The sequence below is a fragment of the Micromesistius poutassou genome, assembly GCF_964030765.1.
Source record: "Micromesistius poutassou genome assembly, chromosome: 13".
Classification (NCBI taxonomy): Eukaryota; Metazoa; Chordata; class Actinopteri; order Gadiformes; family Gadidae; genus Micromesistius; species Micromesistius poutassou.
The window spans coordinates 7,723,510-7,740,910 of NC_140283.1; the positions used below are offsets into that span (position 1 = coordinate 7,723,510).

At 41.8% G+C, this 17,401-nt stretch overlaps 2 protein-coding genes across 3 annotated transcripts; one reads left to right on the forward strand and one right to left on the reverse strand.

Moving 5' to 3' along the window:
* Positions 1-142: 142 nt before the first annotated feature.
* gabarapl2 (GABA(A) receptor-associated protein like 2) lies at positions 143-5,634 on the reverse strand. The gene is made up of 4 exons (XM_084477222.1): positions 5,472-5,634; positions 4,453-4,508; positions 3,165-3,337; positions 143-2,120 (listed from the first exon to the last, which is right to left on the reverse strand). The coding sequence occupies exons 1-4, from the start codon at positions 5,503-5,505 to the stop codon at positions 2,030-2,032; spliced, it is 354 nt and encodes a 117-aa protein (XP_084333348.1). The 5' UTR covers positions 5,506-5,634; the 3' UTR covers positions 143-2,029.
* Positions 5,635-6,065: 431 nt separating this feature from the next.
* On the forward strand, positions 6,066-16,134 carry tmem231 (transmembrane protein 231; the record flags this gene model as incomplete). Of its 2 annotated transcripts, none has more annotated exons than XM_084477106.1 (7): positions 6,066-6,204; positions 6,338-6,504; positions 6,672-6,800; positions 7,305-7,448; positions 14,745-14,826; positions 14,984-15,093; positions 15,910-16,134. In XM_084477106.1, the coding sequence occupies 7 exons, from the start codon at positions 6,066-6,068 to the stop codon at positions 16,066-16,068; spliced, it is 930 nt and encodes a 309-aa protein (XP_084333232.1). In that variant the 3' UTR covers positions 16,069-16,134. The 2 variants fall into 2 exon arrangements, with proteins under 2 accessions (XP_084333232.1, XP_084333233.1); XM_084477107.1 differs by having other exon boundaries at positions 14,984-15,081; positions 15,898-16,134.
* Positions 16,135-17,401: the final 1,267 nt, after the last annotated feature.

Below are 17,401 nucleotides of genomic sequence, written 5' to 3' on the forward strand. Positions count from 1 at the left end.
CAAACAAAAGCATTATTACTTATATTTTTTTATTATTATTGGTCAGGTCATCCAGCTACCTGACCTGTACTTTTCAGATATCTAAAATCATTTTTAGATTCATAAAGCATTAAACAAATCAAAAATAATATTGATCCAACAACAAAAATACAGTTAAAATATTACACATTTCCTAATACTGCTGCGCCAGCCTATAACTGGTGTTACGATGCAAGTTTTAAATAGCAAAAAGAAATGTACATCGGTGAAATTATACAACAGGTTTTCAAACAATTATTGTAACCAAGTGCAATTGAGTAATCAAGGCGACAGGTGTAAAAATGTTTAGGACGGGAGCGTAGGCGTGAGTTCTGTGTGGACTTGTGGTTATGACATGGCCTTAAAGCGAACTCATTCTTCATGATGCATCATTAGTGGGTTGTCCTTGTTACAGTAAGAACGGGCTATATAGGTATGTGTTTTGACCCTCGGTCATAGTTGCAAGTTGTGTTTGGGTTAATGTCCCTCCATGTGTTTATATTTCCTTGCATGCTAGCCTTTTTGTTTGAGTTGATTGGATTGATCAACTCAAACAAATGATGGTTGATTGGTTAATTGTGTGTTGTTTGGTTGTTTAGTTTTAGTCATGTTTGCATGTTTAGTTTTAGTCTTCCTAAGTTTTGTTCAGTTAAATGTAAAACAAAATATTTGTCTTCTGTGTTAAATCCGGTTTGGATGGCTTTATTTGTGGCAATCTCAGTAGGGAGGGGACAACTTCCACATGACTGGCTGGTTCCCCTGGGCCGACAAACAACAAAAGCCAGAGGGGCGTAACATTGACGTCAGGTCTACACTTTCAACCTTTCCCTGTCAGGCCTTGGTAGCCCACTCGACCCTTCACGGTGAGGCCTTAGTGACCCACTCTACCCTTAACTATGAGGTCTTGGTGGCCACCATTCAACCATTCAAAGCCTGTGTAGCCTGCTTGTCCCTTCTTTGCTAAATCTTCGTCCCTGGTGGGAGCCGACAGAAGATCATGAAAAGGAGAATTCACTGCGTTTAGCTTCATGCTTCAAACATTTAGCTTTATCAAACATCTTGGATGTTTTATTTTAAGGGGGGAGGTGTTATGACTCTAGGTCATAGTTGGAAGTTCTGAGTTTGTGTAAATGTTACTCCCTGTGTTCATATTTCCTTGGTGGCCTGTTGCTGCTCATTCACAAGTGTTGTGTGTTCATGGGTTTGTGAGTTGTCCCCACCATAAATTTGTTCAATTAAGTGTAAAATAAATAACTTGTCTTCTGCATTCAAACCCTGTTTATATGGCTTTATTTGTGTAGGGATGGGACAACGTCCATGCTACTGGCTGGTTGTCCTAGGCTGGCCGTAACAGTATGGTTAGCTGTATATTAAATAAAGAGAAACTATACTTTAAGGGTAATTTCTAGTAACATTTTCTGACCCCACAAATAAATACTGAATATTGAATATCAATATAGGTGTGATTGTGTGGGTTTGTGTGTGATGAGCCCAAAACAGCTCTCAATATACATTTATCACTAAATACACTAAACACATATTTGACTTACATAAGCGTTCACTACAGTTTGTAATCAAAGTCAGAAAATGTTGGTTGATTTTGCCAAACTTAAGTCCTCCTTTCATAATGTAAATCTTAAGTTATGTCTCTATAGTTTGGATTACATTTTTTTGCAGCGCCATATAAATATCCTCTTGCAAACTTTCCTGCAAGTCAAAACTTTGAAACAAACAGGCTTTCGAACAAGGCTTTGCGAATAGGGTTGGACTGTTAAATCGTCTCGTTCATGGCTGTCATTTGACCAACGCTCACTGTGATCCTCACTAAATGTACAACATATTTAGTGCAAGGTATGAGTTTTAGCATTATGTGTCATTAGCACTGTCCTCCTTTGAGGACTCTTGAAAATGGCGAGATTCCAGAACAAGAAAATAAAACCAAGGGTATTGTGCTGAGAAAGGGAGAAAGGGATAAGAAAGGCAGAGGGGGCATCTGGGCTGGCAGTCAGGCTTAGAAACCAAAGGTGTTCTCCCCGCTGTAGGCCACATAGAGGAAGCCATCCTCGTCCTTCTCCTTGTCGTACAGCTGGCCCATGGTGAGGCTGCAGCAGGGAATTAGAGAGCAGATCAGAGAAAGATCACATTGCAACCCCCCCAGAAAGCTTTGGAGAAGATTACCACATGCCTCGATACCCTAATGCAACTTGGCATTCATATATATTATAATGACTCCCCTGCTTTTTTATCCCTGTCCGTGTGTTGGTGTGTGTATATTTTACTATTACTGTCATCACCCTTGGTCATGGATGAAAACTTTACGAGTCTGTGTTCATGATCCTCCCTGTATTTAAATATCCTTGCATACTTCACTGTTGATTTGCTTGTGTTTGAGTTGATCGCATGATTACTCAATTGTGTGTGTTAAATGTGTTGATGTGTTGCCTGCTGATTAGCTTGCCAGGTGGCAGCTAGGTTTAAAAATCAGACGTGGACCACACTTTTTATGGCCTCTTCCTGCTCAGCTCTGCTGGCGGGCCAATTTATGAGTACGGGGTCAGCAAGCTCAAATTTTAGATATATTTCTAACTAGTGTCAATTAAAGAGTAAAAGATTAAATGAGGAGTTTGATTCCCAGCGCACCCCAGAAACCGTGTCAGGGTGGGGGGTTTCAATCTAAATTGAGGACACCCAATCTAAAAATATAGGATTATATTGTAACAGGGTTGGAGCTCTTTGAAAGAAAAGCTTCGTCAATGTGTGGGCAATGTGCTGGGACAGTTGGTGCTGGCATGTTGTGTACCACCCATCATGGAGAAGCATGGGGAGAAGGTGTCAAGAGCATGGAGCTCTGACAACTTATTTCTCAGTGGTTCTCAAAATGTTCCCACGGGACATAGCTTGCATAGCATGAACCGTGGTGGTGGTGAATTCTAGGAGCCAGAATAATGGGTGGTTGATTGTAAGTAGAGAAGTTAGGTGTGGCTCCACCCTGCTTTCACAGGAAGATGGGTTTCAAACGCTACCTAGTCTACTCCTTGGACAAAGACGGATAGTCCAAATCTCTAAATCTTTTACAATGCACAGAAACATAAAGTGGTAATCGCCAGAATCTAGTCTCAACAAAGAAACTGCCCTTTCGTTCTCACCTAGACTGGGGCACCGTTTTGTCGACGAAGAGGAAGATGGCCTTCTCTGAGGGCAGTTGAATGCGTTTTCTGATGATCCACATGAACTGAGCCACGGTGATGTCGGATGGAACCAGATACTTTCGCTTGTCGATGTCCACAATCTGTGAGCCGGAAACCTTCTCCACAATCACCTATACGAAAGATTGCAAACATGCAAAAGGCCATTTAATGAAATGCAACGTGTGTTACATCCTACCCTCTTCAGAATACCTAATTGTTTATTTCTTATTGACATCACATGGTTGCTACTTCCTTCCTAGTTTACGTTTTGCCACCTGATCAATTCAATTTGTAAGAAGATGTTTGAGATTGGACTGAACACCCTCCATTGTCCTTGTGTATTATTTCTTCAAGTTCGACCTCATTGAACCTTGAAAGGTATTTCAAAGCTACCATTGTTTCAAAGACCTTTATGTATTACATGGCCTACTCTCAAGAGCTTTACAGGTGGTAGGATAAGAGAAGATCAGGTTTAAAAGGCCATCATCAAGTACACAAAGGGCCAATGGATCTCAAAGAAACAACTATTTTCTCAGCTTAGTCAGTATGACACCTCCGGTTGTAGACATGTGTAGGGGTCAGTCTCTTGGAACACAGGTGCTAATTCCTAGTATCTCTATTAGAGTGTGATTGTGAGCGAGAGATTGAAAATCCACACATTTATATGTGGGATTAATAGGACTCCATTGAAGTCGCTTGCGTCTCTGCAGAATAGAACCAAAAACAAGGACTTTTTTGTCAGAAAGTAATGAAGCAGATTTCATCCCGGTGGCCTATAGTGACCCCCCTGTGGATACACTGGGGGCCTTGAGGGAGTGAAACTCTATCTGCCCTATGCTTGCAGGTTGGGTGTGTGCATGTCGTCGGGGTGCAGGAGGGGGGTGGTGTTATGAAATGAATGAAGACCCCGGGGAAGCTGTATGAGGAACCACAAAGCCCAGTTTATTCTTCTGTTCTCCACTAGCTCACAGATTTGTGTTAATCTCCCCCCCCCACACACACACACACACACACACACACACACACACACACACACACACACACACACACACACACACACACACACACACACACACACACACACACACACACACACACACACACACACACACACACACACACACACACCTGCCACTCACACACACTCAAGCACTCCCTGTAACTCTCTTTCTTTCATTTCTCTCACTCACTCGTCTCTCTCCTACCCTCCATCTCCATTCCTTCCAGAGCTTCACCCCTCACTCACCGGCACTCTGTCAGGGTATTTGTTGCGTATTTTGGCTGACTCCACACATCTGTGTTCTACAAGGAGAAACCAGAGACAAACAGGAAGTCCGATTAATTGGATGAGCCCAGGTCCTCTTAGTCCTCTTTATCCCCATCACGACTACTTGATCCTCATCCTCCATGCAACAGTCTCTCGCACTCTCTCATATGACGAAAAGTTGAAATAATAATAATAATCTGTTCGGCCTACTAGCCAACCTAACAAGCAAGCTGCACTGTTTAAGGTGGTTCAGCCCGAGAATCGTCTTGCGGTCTTTACTATGTTTTTTAAAGATTGTGCATTTGCCAGGAAAATACAACAGCACAAAATATATTACCACAGCACATGCTTTGCAACGGCTTAGGTGCCTAAAATGCCTAAGCTAGGTTAGCTTGTATTCTAAAAGTTCACTAACCATGTACATTTGGAAATAACACATTATATTGGAATCCCTCTCTGTTCCCTTTGCCAATGAAAGCATGGTGTATACACGCCAATGGTTAAAGGCCTTATGGTATTTCATTAGGCGTGGTGCAAAAGGTGTATCATAAAGCCTTGCTTTCTATTCTAGCCAGTTTAAATAAACTATGAAAGGATGTATGTCTACAATGACACGTCTAAAGGGCAGTAGGCCTACTATATGCTAAACCAATATATTACTTAAATAGCCTATAACACCTGAACCGAGTCAGATCGGACAATGCTGCGCTAATCCATTTACATAGTTTTGGGCATATAATAATAATAATAATAATAAATAATAATAATAATAAAACATTTTAGAGACCGTCTTTTTAACGCGAAGAAGCATAGCCTACTTGTATACGAATGCAAACGTGAGCGCTATGCGTTAATATGGCAGCAGGGCGTAGACAGACAGAGGACACAAACGCATGCACAACTGCACTTTGAGGATGACACGCCAAACTATAGAGACATCAATTCAAATATTCATGACAGTAAAGAACATCCGTTCGTAACAATCAAAATCCCTTTACCGAGGGAATGATCCTCTTTAAACATCCATTTCATTTTGGCCGTATCCTCACACTGAGGCGTGATGCTAAAACCAGAATCCTACGCGCAAATGAGCAGCTAATGTCGATGTGGTTGAGTTGGATCAGATGCTGAAATATCAAAACAAAACGTCTCTCGCTAGAAGCTTGCGACGTCCTGTCTAGCAGTGGAAAGGTGATGTCACCGTTCGGGCAAACCATTATGCACAGCAGGAAGGGGGGGGATGTGTCATGTCTTTGGTTGCCGTTGTTGCCAAGAGACCAGCGACAACCATGACAACCACTTGAGACGCTAAGCTGAAGGACGGGAAGTAGCTAAAGCATGGAGCATCGTATTTGCGCAACCTAGCTAATATACTTGCCAAATCAGTTGTCCTAGCTTTACCTACATCAAAAAACTGTTTTTCAAATAGCTGCAGATGGATATACTTTATTTAGTTGTATTTTATTCGCTGTGTTCATGTTTCCGTTTGTGAACCTTGCTTTCTTTAACTACGCTGCTAACAGAATCAGTACCGAGTTAGCATCCGTGCTATCTGATTAATTAATGATACTGTGCAGTCGTATTATGTTGTTATGGCTTTCTATGAAGTATATTCTCATCCGGCTTTGATTCGGTACAAAACCAGCGTTTGCACGAAGGCAACGTTGTTTCTGGTTGTTGTTTTGTGTCTTACATACATTTCACCTCTACTGGTTGCTTACAGAAGCCAAGGTAATGATAACGACTGTCAAACCACCTACTCGTTGTTATTACCACATCACTTTGACGTATTGAAGTTCTTTGTATTCTTTGCATATCATGCTGTTGATAAATATGTGTTGACATTTTCGCTGCTTTGTTTTAGGCTTCTGGATCAAGAGGAGCACCTATGAGGAGCAGCCTGTTGTGAGGTTCCAGTATCAAACTCTTTTTGTTGCATCCACCAACACCAAGGGAGACTATGTAGCCTGGAGTACTTTTTCCAGTTTTAACAACATGCTTGGGCCCAACCTCCGTATTCCTACAATCTCGGTAAGTAAGTCACAAGCTGGTCACTACGGGTTTCATTTGACCGATCATGCGAAACTTCTTAGATTGTCATATAAATCTGGCATCTTGACAAAGAAACTGTGTGTGTGTGTGTGTGTGTGTGTGTGTGTGTGTGTGTGTGTGTGTGTGTGTGTGTGTGTGATGACCAGGTTCAGGAGCAGGACCAGAACCAGGATGGCAAGTTGGACCGTCTAATCTTGGAAGTGCAGCTCCCTCTCAAGCCAGAGGAGGAGGTGTACAGCGTGCAGCTGCTCCTCACATTCAGCTACCAGCTCTTTGTACGTCTGTCTTCTACCTGCTTGCATGTGTGGGATACTATTCCCTCAGAAGAATTATAATCAATATTTTTCCTTATATGCTTAATGATAATCGTGGAAAAACTTCTAAAGTGACCCTTGTTTCCTAAGGGCTGATTATGATTCCACGTCAACGCAACGTGAGAATCGACACGAGAAGCGAGAATACAAAAACTGTTAGTCAAAAGCTGTAAGGCAGGTGTTCTGCAGACCAGTTCAGCTTTTGTATTACGTTGTTAAGGTTCTAAATAAACGTCTTAAACTTTTGGTCATCTTGCAAACAAGCCCCACAACATTTGCAATGTAATATGCTATGCAACCACTTTATTGTGTTAATATATTACTTTATAGTATCACACTTGTCCATTTCAGTCAAGCCCAAATTAAACCATAGCCTCAGGTGGAGAGACCAGCAGATGTCTGGTTCCAAGAAACATTCTGCTTCCAGGAAATAATAATGTTATTTTCCTGTTTTTTTTCATTCAGCGGATGTCCACCGTCATGATGCAGAGCCTGGCCTACATCCAGTACTCCTCTCCGGTTCCTGGAGCTCAGCTGTTTGTCGCTGGAGACCTGAGGTTACAGCAGAGAGTCCCGCTGCCTCACCGCGGCCTCTACAATGTTTACAATGTGAGCTCAGCCCCCTCTTATCCTTTTTTTTTTTTTTAAATGGTAATTTTAAGTGCTGCACTGATTGATTTGGCACCGATCATTATCGGCTGATTTACGCCCTAAACACATGAACAGTGAACGGCCGATAAATTTTAAATTTTGCAGATTGCAGAAGCCCATCACGTTACTCAAAAACGATTGTGTTCAATTCATAAGGTTCAGTCACTGAGACAGTAATGTTATCCTGCTTTAACATAATTCACCTGGACTCACAATAAAGCTACGTTTGGCGTAACAATAGAATAGAAATAGCTTTTTTCTTAAAAGAGTGATTTTCAATATATTACGCAAATTGTAGGCCGAAGGTCAAATATTTAAACTTGAGCGAATGAGGCGAATTCACGTTCTTTGTCGAATTTCGCTGAATGTTATAGATGTTATAATATCAATTAATCTCAACACATTGCCCTGGCCTAAAGGAAAGAGCAGTTTATATTTTGACTACTTCCAATGTTGTGTTGGTCATACTAAAGAATGATTTAATGCTTTTTTAGTAAATAATACAGAACATAAGGAACTTAATAATATAATAATAATACAATTATTATTATTATCTCTCTGCTCAACTGACTCTATTACCTCAACTGACACTGCTTAGAAAGGAGTCAGTTGAGGTGGTTCGGGCATCTGGTAAGGAAGCCTACTGGACGCCTCCCTTGGGAGGTGTTCCAGGCACGACCAGTGGGGAGGAGACCCCGGGGAAGACCCAGGACTAGGGGGAGAGATTATATCTCAACACTGGCCTGGGAACGCCTCGGGATCCCCCCGTCAGAGCTGGTCAATGTGGCCCGGGAAAGGGAAGTCTGGGGCCCCCTGCTTGAGCTGCTGCCCCCGCGACGCGACCCCGGATAAGCGGATGACGATGAAGATGAATATAATTAATAATAAACGATTTGATTATTTCATCAAATTGTTCAGCCCTAACCAGGATGATTGGTCAGTTGAAGACGTGACAAGCGTGTACGTTTATAATGAACATACTCTTGTTTATGTATTTGCATGTATTTCCAGGTGTGACATCTATATCAGGGTTTCTGCCAGCCATTTTGGCCAACGTGGCCATAAGATTATCATTTACTATCTGAATGTAAGAATTTACAGCCATTTGTAGTACACGTGCAGTGCGTGTTTAATGATACATGAGTGCAGAAATACATACAAATTTATAAATTTATAAACAATGTGCTATGTTGTGTTGTAACGAAAAATAACCATATTTCACTGGATTGCACCATGTCTGACTGTAAAACGTAAAAAAACCACAATGCATTGTTTTCTTATCCTAATCTTGGTTCTGATCCTGTTCACACCTAAAGCAGACAAAAACAGAGATCACTTGGAAGCGCAAAGAGACCCCCGTTCTTATGTGCACCACAGTTTGTTTGTTTGGTCTGCACCAGAGTTCGAATGAGCATTAACACCTCCCCAGACAAACCACATGCTCCAGGGTTTGATTTAGAACAGTCTAAGCGGCTCCGGTGGCAAACAATCAGTAACCTACCACAAAGAAGGGCTTTGTGTGATTGTTGTGTGTCGTAGCAGGGCAGTAGTAGTCAATGCATTCAGTATGCCACGCATAATGCATATTCACTGACAATTCCCCCCTCAATGTAACAGAAAACAACAACCAAGATGTCTGTCAAGATTTATATTACTGGCTAATTGAGATTCTAGTCAGCCAATCCCGGTAAATGCCAACTAACAGAAACCCGGTAGAAAACACTTGGTATACTGGTATTCTGACTTATTGGACAAGCCTCAACAGGTTTTTCTATAATCACTTCACCAAGAGTAGAATGGATCTGGTGTATGTAAAAGCAGACTATCCTGCTGTTGCATTATAAAAGGGAAAACGGGATTCGTTTCCCCAAATTTCTCTCAACAAACCAGTCCTGTGAGCCAATTTCCCTTTATTACAGTGTTTATATTAGAGGTGGCTGCCACACTCCATCTAGCTGGCCAAACTGCACCAATCTGCTCCAAAACCAGGACACAGTATTAAGATGTTTAAAGTGCTTTATTGCAGAGTTTGCAGAGTAAAAAAACACTCCCCACACCACAGGATAACCTGGCATTAAATCTTTGCTGACCAGAGTCGGAGGGGGAAATGGGGCACAAAATTATCGGGCTAATTATCCTTTAGTGTGTACCCAGCATTACATTCTGCCATGTAGGAGGTCCCAGAGTGTGTGGGGTGATGGCTGGTTTAACCCGTACGCATTGATTAATACGCAACACGCCCTAGAGTCCAATCAGTCTGACTCGGGTCAGCTGGTGCTGCTTAAACAAGCCATCAACCACACACACTCCACAGTATAATATGTAACATTTCTGCATTAAAATATCAAAAAAAAGATTATATAGTTTTATTCGGTGTAACGTTTAATTCGGTCGCCTGCCAGATCCCCTTTACCACCTAACTTTCAAGGAAACACAGGAAAACATATTCCAGTAGAGACCTAATTTAGCCTGGTGCTACCAGACCATCGTACTTCATTTCATTTGTACAGAAGGTCTGGAACTGCTGTAATTGGCAAACGTTCACTCACTTGGAGGCGGGTGTCTGTTGAAGTTTAAAACTATTGGATCTGCCCAGTGCCACTCTGGATCTGCCATAACCAATCGCAATAGCGTTTGGTCGTGACGTTTGTCATGCGCCGGGACCGGCCAGAAACTACGTTGCGCGCATGCGCAGGCTGTGTACACAAACAAAACAAGATGAAGCGTGAAGATGTCTGTCAACGATAGCTGCAGGTTTTGTTCATCTAATTTTAGAGTTCAAGGAACAATTACAAATTCTACATTAATATTCGATAGTAAGGACAGAGATAATGTTTGCAGTCAACTGTCGAGGCTAGGTCTTGTCATTGACAATACGTCGCTACTTCGACGTCATCGTTCTCAGCCACTTCCTCTGTTCGCTGATTGGTCACACAGAAATTTGTTCGGGCAAAATCCCACTAACAAGCCCCAGCCCCAGACTGACTACTGAAGGGAAAATGAAATTTGGGCGGAAGTAGGTGGGCGGGCGGAGCCAGGCTAGACCTAATTAGGGGCCAAGGACAAAGTGCAAAGGCAACCTATTGTAATTGTTAGTGTTAGTATTTTTATTAGGTTCCAAGCACAAAGTGCGAGGCAACCTATTGTAATCCTTAGTGTTTTTATTATTATTCCTCCACGTTTGACTTACACAGCCTAAACCGCCCGCACGCTGTTTATGAAACTTACTGCAGCTGTAGAGATTGACCCAAGATTAACAGACAGTAAATATTACACTGATTGGCCCAAAGGTGGCGCTATAGCAACTGTCCAAAAATTCAAACTTTGAACAAGCATATCTGTAACCGGTTCGGTTTGACCTACACTCATGAAACTTTGTTCACACATGCATATCCTCATGCTGAACAAATATGCCTCAAGAACCTATAGCCAGCAGCGGACTCGATGATGCATCCTGGGATATTTAACGGTCCCAAGTCCACACGAGTCACCTCCGATGCATCCTCGGTAGAACGGCCTCATCAAGAACGCATCGAGAACACTTCCGGGTTTTACGACAGTACTCGCATACTCGCGTACTTGGAATTGGAACAGTACTTGGGCTACCACTGATGACGTTTCACGAGAACGCAAGTACACGAGTACACACGAGAACGCAAATTGAGAAACGGCTTATGACTTCTGGCGAACAGATTTACCGCCATCTTGAATTTAGTTAAAAACATTAAAGACCGGGTAAACCAAATTCAGTATTTTTCTTCTTATCATATTAATTAGGCCTTAAATGTGTCCCTCAAAACATGTAAAAAATATTTTTCCCATTCATCATTTCCTTGAGGAGCTAGGCCTCAGAGAATGTTCTGTGTGCAGGTTTAAAATGGGCGGGTCTACATCGAAGACCGCGTTACGTAAAGCGGTCTTCGATGTAGACCCGCCCCCTGCTGCCCTCTAGGTATAAATACATTAACCGCGCACTAGCATTCTGTGGTTTCACCCGTCTATGGTTTTACCGCTCACGAGTCTGATTTGAATTGTCAGTTTGCAGCTAGCTTGCCCGTTGGACCTCTCCGGTGATGGGCGTGGTTTCCTGGCCTGCAGCGCACACGCCCCCACCGTCCTGAGCCAGGGATTACTGCTCATTTTTCATCAACTTTGAAGCATAATTTTATATACTTCGCGATTTTTTTAGTCCTTCAAATTTGGCAGGGTGGTTAATAATATATTTTCCTGTGGTATTATAAACTCAAAACCCATAATTATTTTTGGTTTACCCGGTCTTTAAATTCCCTAAGGATCCCAGGTTTTTTGACTTTGACAAAAATCCTTTAGCCCATATCATATATGGACCATTATCTTCAATCTTTCTTTAAGATTAGTCTGTACAATCAATTTTAAAGGACCCATGAGCTATTGACTTCTAAAAGGGGTGTGGTTTAAAACGCGAAAAGACTTAAATGCTCATATCTACGTCAAAATTGACTCCTATGATCTTGCCTCCAATACAAAAGTTGTTCAGAATCAAATTCCGAACAAGTTAAAGTCAACATATTTTCAAATAGTGGCATCGAAATGGGCGTGGCCTGTCACTAAAATCACCACAGTTCATAGACGGAATGTTTGATTTGAGCGGGACCGACATAGTGGGTGTTGGGGACCAAAGTTCCAACTGCTCAAGTAAAATGAAGTTGATTGTCAAAACAACATGGCCGCCAGAGGCTCAAAATCATCCAAAATTAACTTAATGCCAAAAAGCAAGGTTAACTTAAAGCAATCATCATCAACATTGTATCTATATCGGGCTATAGGGAGCACTATAACAATTAACTGAAATTCCTACACTCAATGTTAGGTGACTAAAGGTGGGGTTAACTTGAGTCAATCATCACACAAACTTGGTGTACTTAAAGAAGCATAGGTCAAGGTTAACCTGGCTAAATCCATATGGTTCATCCATATAGGACCATAGGGGGTGCTACAGCAATTAATTGAAAACTTTAAAGACAACTCCTCAGCCATTTGACTTACAGTCATGAAAGCCTATCACCAGATCTAAGCTGAGACTATTCCATAACTATCAGTTATGTTATTTTTAAGGTGTGGCAAGGTACTTCCAAAGAAGTACCTTTACATTCCACCTATGTTTTCATTAGCCAAAGGTATTACTTCAGGATTCCTGATGGACCGGGTTGCTTAGTAAGCAGAGAACCATTCTGCCCCAGCCATTGCCAATTTAGCCCACAATGATATGTTTTCGCTTGTTCTCTACCTGGTAGGATATTTTAAACTTCGAATTCGCCAACCCAATGTGTTACAACTATCGCTAATCGAAACAGCTATGCAAATCTATACGGTTAGAAACTCCAGAATACGCTGATCATCCTGATCAAATTTTGGATCAGTTTTCCCCCAAAACACTAACCAGTGTTGCAAGATTGGGCTGTTCCCCTTCCAATTGGGCTACTTTTCATCACTTTAGGCTGGATCAGTTAGCATTGGGAGGGTACATACAGTATGGGCTGGTTTTGAAGCGAAGTGCCTTGTGTACAACCACCTAACTTACCCTAACACCTAACTAGTTATTACGTTAATTTGGTCGCACTCAGGGGTTTATTTTGCTCCCGCATTGGCCTTTCACATGCCTCTTTTGTGTGTAATGTATTAATGTCAGCTCATTGGTGTAAGACACATTCTGCTGCTGCAGTGTTCTTCACACAGACCTTGTGAGGTGTGCGTGGGTGTGTGTGAGACAGATGAAAGATGTTCCTTGTATACCACATGATGTCATAGTTAATAATTAGTTCACGTTTAGGTGTGTATTCGTGTATTTTCCATTGGAAAAGTATACGGTCAGTGGATCATGACAGCCGCCAAGCTAATACGTCTGGTCACGTTTTGCTGTTGTAACGTTATGATTGTTTTGACCATGGATAACAGTGCTGGGCTACCCCACAATCTAATTTGCCACTTAACTCTAGCTACAGCTATACAGGTAGTCAACTCATTTATCAATACATTTTGGTCAACATTATTTGCTAATGTTAATGGTACATGAATAAAAAAATATGTGAATATGATTTCTGCCTTAATCATGTCAGAAAGATTTTCACAGGCAATGGTGGTGAAGGCAACAACTCCAATGAACTTTTGTTATTGTTTTGATTGAGAGACCCCTAGCAGTAAAATTTACATATCACCTATAGGAGCATTCCAAAAGACAGTACGTTATGTTCTAATCTCTAATGCAATTGCATATAACTTTACAATACATTTATTTAAGGTTATGTGCAATTGTAATATTCTTATTGTATACATTATACTACAGGCAATTTCGTTTTGGCAATATTAACCAACTATATCTGCAAAATGATTATCATTTTCATAGTTTGAGCTCCTTAGCAACTATTATCAAGTAAAACATAACTAAAAAGATATAACCCTTTTGAACCACATCAAAACATCTAAAACTATAAGATGTGCTCAGTATAGCACAGGCCTCCGCCAAGGATCGTTGTGCTTGAACTGGGCCTGGCTTAGAAAGGGCCAATTGACTGCCCTAAATTGAGGCCGGTGACACCGCACACGTAGCCTGGCATCGCCAGACGAATTACAAACAGCAATAGGTCAGCTCTCCGTTCATTTCCAAAGGGCGTCACCAACGGGGCACAGACCAAAATGCATCTGGACGCCATTTGACTAAAGCGGCCTCCAACCAATCATAGCAACGAGACGGGGGACTCGGCACTAAGCGACGAAAAAACACATTTATTCTCAACAAAGACTGTGTGCAGTCGTCTATTCTTCTTTTAGTATAAGTATACCATCAAGTTAGTTTAATACCGTCTCGATAGTGCAATCAACAGACAGATGCAGAGCAGCGGTAGCCATCTCTGATGCTGTTGAAATGCCTCTACGGCACACCTTCCCTGTCATAGTTCCTCATGTTAGATCAACTGTTGTGATTCCTCTATTTCTTACCGGGCAGAACCTTTTTTGTATGGGCAGGACCTTATTTGCTGAGTAAATGATACATGAGCTTGCGAGAATTGTCTGGTTCCCGGGCAAGTTCACAAGGCTCCTGTTAACAGATTTTCAAGAAAACAGCAAGTGGGTGCGGATGGGGAATTGTAAATATCAAAAAGTATAACCTCCAAAGTGAATACACTAGTAAAAACAGCAACAGAAAACACATAATTTTACTACCATACTTGTATTTAACCCCCTGTGTTCACCGGTCTTCTTTCCATTCCCACCAAGGTATCGGTGATTGATGGCTCCAGTCCATTTGCCAGTGCATACAATCTGGTCAACATAATCAAGGCCTATCAGGAACGTAATTGTGAGTGTCCACTCGCTGTATGAACAATGCATGCTGCACACATGTTCACCACACCATACGGGCCTTATTTTGCATATGCAAGAATATGCTTGGTTTGTTATTAGGGGTGTATTTAGTGGTGTCTCTGTGTCTTTCTCCGTCTCCATATTTATCCCAGTGACCACGACCTTCTCATGCCCAAGCCCAGTATGGACCGTCGGAAGAGCAACTGGCTCCCCTTTCAAGCTCAGCACTGAGATACGCTACCCTCTGGAAGTCATCAGATATCCTTTCACAAAGATAGATCATGTATACACACACACACACACACACACACACACACACACACACACACACACACACACACACACACACACACACACACACACACACACACACACACACACACACACACACACACACATTCTGCATTAATGTGTGAAATACACTTTGTTTGAGCAGTTTTATGTGTTTACTTACTATGAATATAATGGATGTCAATGGCTCGCCTAAGGCGACATAGACTGTCAACAATTAACCTGGGGTCTTAGAAGAGCGGCCAAATCCTTCTAACTGTTAAGTAGAGTATGGCTCAAAGAGGAAGCAAAAACCAGCAGGACTAACTTTGATGAAAATGTACAAGCAACTATGTGTTTTTATATGTGTGGGTAGCCTAGCATAGTCCATTACAGTATGCTTATTTTTATGTTTGTAGACAGTTGTACCCTTAACATTTTAACAAATTAGGATTAAGGATTAAGATTTGCTTTGTTGACTCCCACTGCCATTGATTACATTCATGGCAGGCACGCGGAAGTTAAATGCCAATTGGGGAGTTTTGGTAAAAGGAAGTTTTCACAGACTGCTATTGTCCTTTTTAAAGTCCAATTTGAGTCATAACAATAACATGTCCTTGCTGTGGTGATCTGAACAACAAGATTCCAACCTATATTATGCAGCCCTTTATCAAATCAAGCTATTAAGAACTACAAAGGTAGGTCATCGCCATACTTTCACCTTCAGGCCACCATCATCATGACCCACCATTTATTCATGTTTAACCCAGGCAGAATGCTCCTTAACCTATCTTCCCTCTCCACCTACCGACCCGGGTTCTGGGAGACCATCAAGGGGGCCTGGATCCAGTACGTGAGCGTGCTGCTGGTCTTCCTCTGGGTCTTCACTCGCGTCCAGACCTTTGTGTTCCAGAACCAGGTCCTTCCCTCTCTGCCGGTCCCCATGGTGAAGCTTCATCCTATGTGAGACCCTGCTGGTGATGAGAAAAACAGAGCGGTTTCCATAGCTCCAGAGTCCATGGCAAGGAGTGGGGTGGGGTGCGTCTGGTGATGTCATACCACTGTGGGATATTATTTTTATGAGCACATGTACGCAAGCAAATACGCAAACAGGGATACATAATGAGTCACTTGGTTGACTGTGACATCTTGACCAAAACTGTCTTTTATATATGTTTTGTTTTTCAACATGGAATTCAATGTAATAAATACAATTTCTTATATTTGTACATTGGGATTGTTCATTTTGTATGACAATTATGAGCAATTATATAAGCCACATTTAATGCTGCATTAAACTTGCACAAAAACCTTTCTACTGCAGCCTTTACTCCATTAAAATATATCTGAACTAAAACGTTTCTCAAGGACAAAACACGCCCATCCACGTAATCTTTGCTCTAGAAATAAATGTATTCTGGTCCACTTCTGCCCCCAGGTTTTCAAAGTTAACAAGAAAGAAATGCATAGGAGAAATTGTTCACTCTATGCGGGTATCGGCATTTTCTCTTGAAAAGGATGGGTCTCAAATGGTAGAAAAATACATGTAGAAGTGTTTTTTGCCCCACGCCACTGGTGGCTTGACTGAGCTTAAAGGTGCCATGAGGGGCAGAAAGTGGGCATGTCCACCTAGATGTGAGCTGGATAGATCAGTCTATCAGCCTACCCAGTGGACTGTAGAAAACGTTGCTTATCTATCCATCACACATCTAGGTGGACAAGCACACCTGCGATGTCTTAAGAGGCTGATTTCCACAACGGCTTGTAACGGCTAATCACACCACACCTGGTGGCATGTCATGGCACCTTTAACCTTTTGAACCAGGGCCCAGTTCAGAAGGTTGAATCCGGATCAGATTTATCATTTTTTTTATCCCAAATTATTGCTATCCAGGATCAGGTAATCGCTCCTCATTTTGTGCCGATTTTTCACGAAGTTATCCATATATCACCAAGTTTGGAATACAGATACTCTAAATGGGACTTCATATCAAAATGTAGGCTACAAGCTACTAATAGGCAGAATAGCCAGGCAGCATGGGTTCACTTTAAGTGTTTTAAACAGAAAACAGCAAAATCCAACTAAATAAACCCCCCCCTTTTCATTTACCATTTCTTTAAAAAGTCAGACCCAGGCTCATCTGACCCACAGCATACATGTATTCCTGTAACCGTTAAAAAAATCAAGGGCAACATATAAATAAATGTATATACACTCCGTGATACAAATGTATTATTTAGGCAACTTTACAGTTGTATCACATTTTGCTCCATAATCGACCATGAATCCATCCTTCACT